This window comes from Harpia harpyja, chromosome 9 (genome assembly GCF_026419915.1).
Source record: "Harpia harpyja isolate bHarHar1 chromosome 9, bHarHar1 primary haplotype, whole genome shotgun sequence".
Taxonomy (NCBI): Eukaryota; Metazoa; Chordata; class Aves; order Accipitriformes; family Accipitridae; genus Harpia; species Harpia harpyja.
In genome coordinates, this window is record NC_068948.1 from 16,194,858 (window position 1) to 16,206,927 (window position 12,070).

The 12,070-nt window shown below is 43.3% G+C and overlaps 1 protein-coding gene across 7 annotated transcripts in view; it reads right to left on the reverse strand.

Moving 5' to 3' along the window:
• ZNF423 (zinc finger protein 423) overlaps positions 1-12,070 on the reverse strand; it is a 238,150-nt gene that overhangs the window by 18,490 nt on the left and 207,590 nt on the right. For 6 of the 7 annotated variants that reach the window (XM_052796002.1, XM_052796003.1, XM_052796001.1 and 3 more), the window contains 2 exons: positions 5,435-5,566; positions 3,725-3,840 (listed from right to left, as the gene is read on the reverse strand). The exons of the other annotated variant lie outside the window; for it this stretch is intronic. In XM_052796002.1, the coding sequence (XP_052651962.1) occupies positions 3,725-3,840; positions 5,435-5,566 (248 nt within the window). The remainder of the gene's footprint in view (positions 1-3,724; positions 3,841-5,434; positions 5,567-12,070) is intronic. 7 annotated transcript variants of the gene reach the window in all.

A 12,070-nucleotide genomic window follows, 5' to 3' on the forward strand; every position in this document is an offset into this window, starting at 1 on the left:
CTTCCGATATGTGTATGTTTAAAGAAACTGGGCACTTAAAATGACAGCAAATTCCTCCAGTGAAGCTCCCTTAATTTAGTGGTTTGACATATCTCCAAATCTGAACAGAAAAGAAAGCCCTTTATTCATAGCAGGCAATAAAACACCTGAACACCTGTGCTAGGAAAGACCTGGCAGGTACCCTGCTCCCTTGGTATCTGGATTATTTGCGCATTGTTTATTGTATCCCTTGCCTTAGTTTTCATCAATTGTAATCATTTAGGAGGAAACAGTATGATTAACAGTACACAAGCAAACAGCAGGAATTAATCCTTTAAATACAAATACTTCATTGGTTATGTGATAACTCCTTGGAAAAAGCAGTGTGGCAAAAGAGTACATATGAAAATCCTCCTTAAGTTTCCTCTGAAAATCACTGCTCAGTCACAAATTGCTTAATGTAATTCTCGATGCAAGCAACTGAAGAGGCATCTTTCCCTGCTGTGAATCACACCACAAATACAACTCTCAGCACCCATTATGTGTCATAATTGCTGACCCATCTTCAGTGTTGGCAGGGCTCCCTGCTACGTTTTAAATAGTAAAGACCAAAATTTCAGTTGTCAAAGAGCTAGCTGACCTCCCACGTCTGAATGCCCTGTGTGCCACTATGGCTCCAGCTACCTGTGAGAAGCAGGCATGCCGGCGGTGGCCAGCAGCTCCTGACACAGGTCCTAGAAACGGGGCTCTGTTTGAAAGGGCTCCTTCTGCCCTGCACGTGAGGAACCCCCCAAACCTCCACCTCTACACTTGTTTCAGTAAGTGTGTTTCAGTAGGGGAACGAAATGCCATAGCCTTGGTGTTCTATACATTAGCTATAAATTTACTTTTTTCCAGGAGATTTGCATCATATTCATAGCCGTCAATCTTACAAACTGAGGATGTGAAAAACACTGAGCTTCCAGCCTTTCCTCTTCTGCCCTAAGGGTACATGGGGTTATCACACATACTGTTTCCTTTGTGTTTCATACTTAACCTTACCATGTTTTCTTTTCCTCATTTCCAATGAGATAATGTAAGCAGTTAAGTAACATTGTTTTCTTTTCTTCTGGCAATATCATCAAGGTAACCTCACTGGCTCATTGCTCCAGATTCACACCAGAATTTCCACCGTTTATAAAATGAGCTCAGTTCCTCGGAGCTTTCTTAAGCTGGGGTTTTATGGCTCCATCAGATGGTGTAAACTTCAAAGCATAAACCTATATTAAAATACAACTACTAGTTCAGAAGTGCAAAGAGGGTTTGATTGCTTCCCGAGTGTTACGTTGCCGAAGCAGTATTTGCACCAAACACTAAAAGTATGTTTACAGCGGCAATGTTTCTCATCACATGGCACACATGTGCCCTTCTGGGCTTACTTGGTGTTTACCCTAACTGTTTAAAGAAATGTTCACAGATCAGTAGGGCTAATTCATGCAGCTCCATGTCATCTCTAAAAGTTACCTCTTCCCTGTGCTGCCTGTCATTTTCCCTACCCTCCTTGTTTTTCTTGCTTTTCTGTAAGCACTCCACTCTGAATTTCTTCTTGAAATAGTTGAATGTTCAATTTTTTTTAAAAAGTATTTTCAGTGGTTTCACTTAAAAATACAAAGAAGTAAAACAAAGCATAGGTTCAGATTCTGACGCTAGTTATTTTACGCCAGTGGGAAAGCCAGATCAGAACTGAAAAGTCAAATTCATCAAGTGGAACCCCTTGCTGGATGGTGATTTGCCCACATAAGAACAACTGCACAGTTAAGAGACTGAAAGGTTTATGCAGGTTTAACCCTAACTAGCAGCTGAACAACTGGTTTACTAAAATAATATTACATCTTCATTACTCAACAAAAATATAACCAACAGTTGAGGAATTTAGAGCACGCAGCTTACACATCAGAAACTGATGAGATAACCATGCCAAGGCAGACTGGTTCAAAAGTCTTGAGCGTTTCTAACTGATTTATACACACGTTTTGTGTCCTGCTTGGCTCAGGTATTTGGATTAGTAAAATCCCTGGCATCGAGTAAACACGTATTTCTGAGTCACCGCTGAAATAAAGACTAAAACTGTGCAGCTAAGTACTGAATTTTCATTCAGCCAACACCATTCAAAACTACTCGTGTAATTATTATGAGCATAGAAATTTGAAGTGCACACAAATCCTGCATAAAAACTGGAAAATTACAATCATAATTTATCTGATTAAAGCTGCTATTTGCAGCAATTTTGCAATGCACAACACTTCAGAATTGAAACACTATGTAATTAAAACTGTTAATTGCAAAAAACAGGCCACTGTTAAGACTATAATTTAACAAGGTTCTCTTTATTTGACCATCTGATTTTAAAGGTTAATGCAGTGACCTAGGAAGCCAGTGTGCCCATTTTAATTGTGCTGGCATATTGACCAACCACCACTTTAAGGGAAAAATGGGAGGAAAAATCAGAGCCAGCTTTGCAAGCCACTGCTGCCTTCATAAAACGTTCATAGTGAGAACACACAAACCCAAAAGTTGCTGACTTTATTAAAATATTAACAAGGTATAGTTAAAACTTTTGTACACTTATGCAAATCAGGTTGCTAGAACAAGGGAAAGAAGAGATTCCCCTGGGAGAAAAAAAAATAAAATCAACAAAGTGAAAAGATCAACCATCCTTCCACAGCATGACAGCACGACACAAGAGGCAGCAGCTTGGGAATTCAGCAAGATAAATAAAAACCCTCCAAAGTTTAAGTAAATCATGATTTATAAAGCTAATAGATTTAAATGAGGCATACGGTACCATTCTATAAAAAGACTGCATTTGCCAGGGGACGGTAGCAGTATTTTGGTGGCCATGCTACACAGGTAAGATATGCCCGGGGAGGACAGCCAGGGCAGGCACCTCCCTGCAAGCTCTTTAGAAGGGCAAGCTCTGGTGGTCCATTCCCCATGAGGTATCAGGCACACACGCCATGGAGGTTTCAGCATCTATGTGGGTTTAGTAGCAAGGGTATCAGTGTGATTTAAACCCCAGCCTCACCAGCACCGCTCCAAGGCGGCCCCTAGGACCAGGGCCCCGAGAGGGGCTGCAGCAGCATGCCCAGGTCAGGGTCCAGCCCCTCTGAAAGGCTTGCTGCACCCAGGCTTTGTGGAGGCTAAAACTGCTGTGGCTGTGACCGCAAGTGCTGCCGGGGAAAATGGTACGTAACACCTGGTTTGCAGAACCTACAGCTTATTAATGTGCTAGTGCCTCGGTGGAGCCTCTAATTAAGCATCGTGTTGAGCTGCACCCACGCTTTGCTCTCATACCTCGGTAGGGAAAATTCCTTTACTTCTGACTTAACAGTGAGGAAGGGGAGGGGGCAGCTACCATTTGCTTAGTCTTTGTATGTTAATCAGTCCCTAAATTATTAATAGAGAAAAAGAAATTATTTACAAGGTGTTTGACGTAGACATGTCAGGATGTAGCAACACTACTGTCAAGAGAAATACTCATAAAGAATCATGATATCTGTCTTGTCTTATTTATTTATTCCAGCCATGCTCAGAGACCCCTTTCTCCTGATAGCACTCAGGGAGGCAGGAGGAGAGTGAGAGGCTGTTTAAGGGCAGAAGAGACCATACCGAGGGTATGCACCTTTTCTAAGTGCTGCACAAGGGTGACGGTTGCACAGAGAAATCAACAGCTTTAGCTTTCCTTTTACTCCTGTTGTAAACATACCTGAAGCTCTGTTTGAAAGAAGAACTTCTGTGGGCACTGGGAACAGTCATAAATTTTATCTTCCTGCCCATGGACTGCAAAGATGTGCTGCTGCAGTTTGTTTGCCTGTACAAAAACTGAAACAACATACTATGATTAGTTAAGATTGCTTCATATAAGGCATCTTGTCTTGAACTACACTTCTACGATTGCAAAGACTCTGAAAAGTCCAAGGATATCTGCCAGACAAGTGCCAATACACTCGGTTCAGCAGAATTTCCTTACAAGTAGTCAATTTAGAGTCTCCAGGCTGACAGTCAGCTTACTTCTAACAGACTCTAAATCCTGTATGGATTTTTGATATTTCACACAAAGCTAACACTGTCCACGGGTAACTGGAAGAATTCAATCATCAGACCAAAGAGAGGACATCACCGCTCCTGCGGGGAGCCTTGGGCCCACGGCAGGTGCATCAGATGCATTTTTAATGCAGGACAACTGGGCCAGGAGAAGCCTTGATGGCTGGTCTGGAAGACACATGGCCCGGAACAGCATTTCTGGCAGACATGTGAATCTGAAAGGGCAGGCTCGTCACAATATTTAGACCTTTCAAATGGGTTGTCCATTCAGTATAAAAAAAAGATTATGATTTAACATCACAAATATCACAGCATCTGCATTATGATTTTGAATTGACAACTATTCTGACTTTATCAAGTAAAATTTGGAAGTGAAACATATTGAACTGCAGGCTTTAGCTGGTTAAAAATATATCTTATTTAATTTTTGTCTCATTTTATATGAATGATCATCAGTATTGAAAATAGCTTCTTCAGCAGAATTAAACACATGCACTCAAAGTGTTATTTTGCAGCATGTTTCAGGAAAGGATAAATTAACTCCAAGCTCACACAAAAAGCAGGTTCTCAAATTGTGGGCCAAACCCTAAGGAGCATGGATTCACCTTACTCCTCCTGAAGTTAAAGGAATCGCAGGTGCTGCCATGCCCCTTTACTGACAACAGGTCCACCATCACAGCTATTTGATCCTCATCTCTCAAACACATTGGAAATGCAGATGTTAACCATGGTCTTGAGGAGAGTATAAAAGGCAGCCTTTAACATGCATCCTGCAGATTCTTTAAAAGCAAGATTACCCAAGATCGTTTGCACTGATGAGACAGCTTAAAATGAACTACAGGGAAGGAATACCTAGCAGGCCCTCAGACAGGAGTTAGAAATGCGCCACCGCGAAAAAACTGGTCTTAAAGAAACCTCTGAGAGGGCAGCTGGCAAAACTATACAGTTATACAATTCGGTCTTATCAAACCTTTACTCACGTGAGCCTCTCCACCGTGACAGGACTACGAGTCACCTAGCCTTTAAAGGGTCCTTGCTCAGGTGAATAAGGGCTTGCAAGAGCAGGTCCGTACCTTGCAAGTTCTGCACTTGGAAACGCATCACACCTGCGAGCCACAAGGTATAATTTAAAAGGCTTCGAATTGTGGGGGGCGATGCAGAGCCCGCCCCATGCGGCAGCACTGCTCGGTGTCAAATGTCAGTGCTTCTCTTCAGAGCGAGCCCCAGTTTCAGACAGACAATATTTTGAACATTTCCAAGCACGGTATTTCTTTTTCCCAAGGAAAGGACTACAGTATTTTACAAATCCCCCGAGTGTCATTTCTGGATCAAGCCATGCACGCTGAGGCTTGTCTTGGCCTCCCTGTCTTACCTGTGAAACAAACAGGGCATTTGAATGTGCCTCCCATCCCCTCAAAGCTGTGCTCAATCAGGTGACACAGGAGCTTTGCCGGAGAGTCAAACATCTGGTTACACAGCTTGCACTCATGATTGATGCCTTCCTCTGCAAGGTTCAAATGATACAACTTGTTAGTGACACAGCAGATTAGCGTCGGGGATGCAGCAGCAGTCGGCAAGAAACGCCTGTGCCGGCGCGCACGACTGCAAGGACCCGCAGACATTGCCACGGCTCCGGCCTCATCAGAAAAGCAGGCCGAGCCGCTCGCACGGGGCGTTCAGGTGTACAGCCCCCAGTCGCATTTAGGGGTGTTGATTTTCAGCTGCGATGAAAGTGGTGCTGCAATCAACCCGCCGGGAACCCACGCGCCTGCTTCCAGGCTCGTGACAACACTGCACCGCTCCACCTCGCATCCTACCACAAAGGGAGAGCATCCCTGCTCTGGGTATAGATTATTAAATAGTCAAACAGCATTTAAAATGAATTTAACAGTGTGAACTCAACCAACAACACTGAAAGCGGGCTGAAACGCTATCTTCACCTCAGACTACGCTGCTAACATACAGGAGAGGAAGAAATTATCAGAGACTAGCAGGAGCCCCGAGCAGAGCGTCAGCCTTAATTTTATATCTCTTGGCTTTTTCCAAGGTGAAGAGAGACCATCGAAGGTATTTAAATGTCATTTGAAAGTGTAATTTCCATGTCATATATCTTAAGCATTGAATACACAGGGCTCACTTTAAATGCCCCTATATCCTAGCTGAACTCGTAGGGAAATAACAATAATTATTACTATTGTTTCAAGCATACTGCTTTTGTAAGATGGTGTGTTTCTCTGTTTACCGAAGTTTGTGGTTCTGGGTGCAGTTGAGCCTTATTATGAAGCCATATTAAAGCAATTTTCACACATAAAATTAAACAATCCTTTGGTTTTCTTGAAGGGAGGAAAGGAGTTGTAGAAATTTAGACAACATAATGTACAGTTTATAAAAATCAGAAAACACCTAAAATTTTTAAAAATTGTGGATGGTTTCTGTAAATACTTCCTGAAAATATGTCTTTCCTTCACTGTGGCAGCACACGAACTCCTCATGTAAACATATTTTAAAGACCAAAGAAATTCTGTCTTTTGATATAGACTCAGCTTTATTTTTATATCTTCAAATATCACCAACTTCAATTTTTATTTCCAAGATAGCTAAGAAATGACTACATTATACCATGAACTAATCTCTTGCCAAATGCATTTGGATCTTGTGAATAATGGGAGCCTTCAGAAGCACGGTCTTTACTTAGAATTGCTTTAATTTACCTTTTTTTATCTTTAAAGGGTCTAAACAGAGGGAAATTATTGTTTTCTATGGCCTTTGGTACTCTCAGGATCCCAAAGCCCTTTTACAAGGTGGGGAGTTAGGTGCCAGGGCAAGCAAAGAGCAGGGCTCTGCGTGCGGGATGCTGGGCACAGCCCACGCCTGGGTGCGTGGTGGCTCTCGCCTCGGAATGTTCGCAGCTAGAGGCAATCCCCAGAGCACACAGGCCTTGAAGGGCCCTCCATGCAGTGTGAAAAATAACAATAATTAAAAAAAAAAAACAAAAACCCTCCACTCTGCGCCTTGTGGGGCAGCACGTGCCAGCAGTGAGCCACCCATGCGGGTGGTGAGCTGCCCGTGAGGCCTCGAGGGTGGGTGGGCTCTGGAAACGCGCGTGGCAATGGGTGCTCTGCCCTGCACAGCAGTGGTGCACGCAGGGCGCTGATGGCGAGCGCTGGCACGGGAGGTGCGGTGGGGAAGGGGGAGGCGGGATGGGGAGAAGTAAACAGGCGGGTTGGGAAGGAGATGAAGAGAGAAAAAGAAAGGGAGGAAAGAGCCGGGAACAGAAAGATGAAAGGGCTGGTGGCTCCACAGCAGCAGCTCCATGAACTCCCTGGGCAGCCATAACCAGGGACTGGGATATTTCTAGGATGCAAGGAGGTTTGAATCCTCTGTTTGGGCAGCCACCACAGATGGGCACATCGCCCTCTCTGACGGATGGGTTTCAAAACCTGACCCTCTCCCCTCACTGCAGCTTAAGGCTGGCTTCTCCCATCAGACACTTGCCTGAAAAGTTTTGGCTTTGTGCGACCTTTGCAATCTGCTCCGGAGGGGAGAAAAGGCGGAGAAGGGATACATGCCTTATGCCGAGCATCCTGAGCATGCCCAGCCACACAGCTGTGTACAGCTGCAATAAACCTGGCAAGGACAAAGCAGGTACTGGGGGGAATGGAGCGAATTCCTTCTACGAGTAAATCAGAGAAATCATGTTTGACATTAATTTTCTACCCTCCACATACTGGGTATTTGGAAAACAGTGATTCATGTACAGCCTATGGTCCTGTGTGAGCACATGTGTTCATAAATACGGACAGACACATACTGCTGATTAGATGACTGCTCCTTTTGCAGCCTAAATACCTATAATTTCAGTAAAATTAAAAAAAACAACAATGCTCAGCATTTCAATTGAAGTATATTTTTACAAGCTTGCTATGTTTAATTAGGTAACAGAGATTGTGTATTTTCTTGGCTGATCCCTGCAGTATTTTAAATAGTTAAACCCATAACAAACAAACTAAAACTCGAATGAAAAATAATAAAACATAATGGGTTCCTGCAGATCTGGAAATTTATCCCACTCGAGGCAAGACCTTTTGATTTGCAAATCCACTTCTGAATTATAAGGCCTTCTCCTCACCAGTGGGGGTTTTTATTCCACTCCCACAGGAGTCCATTATGTATTTCTTGTGTCTATAAAACCATCCAGGAAGAAAAAAGGGGGAAAAAAGTACCATGGTTAGCATGACAAACGTTTCTCTTTTCATGCATGTGTATTCAAAATATGAAAATGCCCAAAGATATAGATAGAATTGGTGCTATAATCACTCTCTCCTCTATGGCATTTTACAGCATATTATTTTACACAGAAACACGGCTCATGTATAGGGATACTCAGTCACCTTTGGAGAATAACTTCCTTGAATTATATAAGATCATATAGGTACATGCAAGGCGGCTTTTTGACAATGCAGCGTGACAGCCAACACTCCAGTCAAACGTGTGACACTGGGCGTTAGCAACAGAAAACATATAATCATCTCCCTCATTTTTATTCCCCCCCCCCTTTTTTTTTAACATGACAAGCATCTATGAGAGACCTACATAACTCAAGTGAATTATGCAGCCCCTCTCATTTGTAAAATAAAATGCAGATTTTTACAGCTTGCTGTGCTAGATCTTCTCCCATTTCTCCGTAAGTGTATCTGTGCAGGGATCAATTGATTACAGGACTAAATGAGCAATGCACAGCAAACGAGAATCTTGGGTTTCTTGCCTTTTTTATTTTCCTGAGCTCAAAATAATAAGCATTAATTTTACACTTCATTTCTCAAAAAAATAATAGGATGTGCTCTTGTTTAAAACAAGCAGGCCTGCTGGATTCTGTCAGGCTGAAACTATGTCAGGCCAAAAGAGGAACAGAGCGCTTTGTGTAAAAGTATCATGGGGAGATGATAGTATCCTGTAATGTTTTCAGTACCTACTTTTGTCTCCAAAAGCATTTGATCCCTGGCAGACACATACTTATTTCCATACTGGTCTTGAGGGAAGCCGGTAGGAATGAGAGCTGATTATCTGAATCCTGAAGGTGAAACCTGGGTGGTGCCCACTGATGTCAAAGGCAGGCATTTGTATAAATTTGGAGGTACATAATTTACTGCCTGTTAGCGAGGATTAGCGGGTTGCGCAGACCCAGCTGAACTGCGGTGGCAAAGCACGTCGCTCATTGTTCCCAAGTTCGGATGCATTTGCAGGATAGTTTTAAATATGTTGATAGGGTGCTTAGTAGCACTTACGCTGTCATTCTGCCCATTTTAGAGTGGGAATATGCTTCTCCATAAAGCTATTTCTGCTGCAGCAATGTGCATTTAATACATATTACAATGAGTCTCTAAGCCTCTAAGAGAACCGACACTAGCAGCCTCCTGGCGAGGATGCAGTATAATTAATAATGCTGTATTAAACCCATGTACTGTATCAGCTGCATTTCTAATTATAACTATATTAATGGCAATATAAAAGTACGCATTAACACTGTCATGTACCGACACGTTATCACACCAATAACAAATAGGAGATTGGAACAATAAAAATCAAGATGGCATTGTCTCTACTGTTAGTTAAAACTTCTCTCTTCAACTTGATTTAATAAAGCAAAATTTTCCCTTATGGAATAATCGCAATAGTCCTAATTTGAGAGATTGTGTAAAACAATCTGACGCTCGCTCCTGACAACAACACGTACATCCCGCACTATAGCTTCCCAGACCAGTGTATTTCTACTCCACTGCAGCAAATTAAGGCAATAAAGGGGAATATCTTTCTTGTACTCAGAGGTACACATCCATGAGTTAACCGCACTTTTAATGAACTTTGAAATGCTGTAATTCAGTGTAACAAAGCATTAATATACTGTGTTCACAGAGAACCTTCTCCTGTCCATTATATCATAAATTTGGTAAAATTAAATGGGCCATGTGCTCTAATTATAATAGAAATTGGAATGAACACAGGGAAATAAAATGAAAACTGCATGGAACTATTCTGTTTATGCAATTCATTTCCCAGTAAACAAGTAAGCAAAGGGGAAAATTTATAACATAAGTAAAGCAGGAGCTTCCCCAGTAATTTTTTCCGTGTGGCTGTGAAGGAGCAAGGGGCTGGGACCAGAGTAGGATGACAGTGATGGACACCTCCCTCCAAAACAAAGCCTGCAGAGAACCACTTCAGCCCCTCGCCTGGCTGGTACCACTTCACCACTGGTTTTCATTAAAAACAATCCAAGGATGGAGGTAAAACCAAGGTCTGAGAACACGATGAAACTGCTACGAGGGGATGACAAATTTGCAGACGCTTGCATCGGATGAAGACAACGTCTGCTGTACAGATGACATTCCTTCATCGCCATTGCTGTCTAAGCCCCTGACCTGGTATACAAACCATTTGGACCACATCGCTCCATTACATTTTTGTAATTAATCCCGGAGGACGAAGCCGAGGCCCTCCCTCGCCGGTGGGGCAGCTGCAGGGCGAGGGGACCCCGCGCTTCTGCCCCGGCGTGGGCTGGCAGCACAGAGCTGGCTCTGCGGTGCGGCGGCCCGGCGATTAGGCAGCCCGGGCGGTGAAAGGCAGCGGATTGATGGTGTGGCAGTAGAAATGTCACCTGGGGAGCTGGGTGCCGTCCTCCCAGGGATGCTGGAGGTCAGTTACTATGGCAACGCCGAATGAGCTCAACCTTGTAACTGACCCTTATCTTTTTTTGATCTGTGGCCCACTTGGGACCTTGGCTGGAAATCAACTGGAAAATAATCTGGTCACATATCAGAAAGAAAACTATTTATACTTATTTATCCAGGTAGAGCTCCTATCTCCCTTTGACGACTCTGCCAGACTAAAGACACCCGTCGTGTTCCCGCAGCGTTTCACGCGGCTGTGCAGAAACGCCCGGCTCTGTGCTGCGAGAAACCATGCCAAACCCCCCTCCGCCACTGCGAAACACACACACAAACTGCCACGGATATCTGTGCTCATGGCTCTACTGATATATTGCCAAAATCTGGCCTTCCTCACAGCCCCTGACTTGCCTGTGCGGATAAACACACACCCACACCCCTTCTTGGATAGTTTAATATTTTATGTTGGTATCCGCTACTCATACTCTTTTGTGCTTTATCTCTCTGCTGAAATATGATTCTGCTTTGAAATGTATTTATATGATCTAGAATGGCACAACACTGATGTCTTTTATGAGCCGGAGATTGTTTAATAAAATCTTGCATTCCTGCTTCATCCTTATGACAATTTTACTATTATAAGTTTTCAAGGGATATGAGAGCTGTCCACCGTGGTTAAAAACATCACTTTAATGAAAAATGATAACACAGGGACTTGGATTTTTCTAGAAACTATGTAAGGAAAACCAACAAAAATACAGAGAGTTCCCAACGTGCATTTCTGTGTATTTTTGTTGGTTTTCCTCACATTTGCTTTTGGATGAGACTCATTAAAATCAGTCCTGTTCTTCATCATTTTTCCAAGGGATGGGCAGCCCAAACAAGGGTCTGACAGCACGAAGGGGCTGCTGCTGTTCTCCAGCTGGGGAAGCTCTCCAGGGGAATGGGATTTGGGAAATCGGGGAAGATATTAGGAGACAGAAGCCACAGGACCTGCTGGCAAACACAGGTGCTACAGGGAGCGCCTATGGACTCCTGGTAACAAACTCCAAGGCTTCTTGTGATGTACTTCTTGCACACATCTGTGGCCTTGAAAAGGTATTCTTTTTCAGGCTAAATTAGCCTAACCACACAACAGGCTTTAAACTCTTTTCATCATCTCAGGGGGCCTCAAGCTCAAAATATGCAGAATTAGATGCCAAATTATTTATAAGGTAGCTTGTAAGTTCACTGCCTCCAGTACATGTCAGTACACTGCAATATTAAAATGACCATTAAAAAGAAGCATGGTCCCAGAGGGACTGCGGATGAGATTGCAGGGAGTTTCCTACTGACTGTGACGGCAG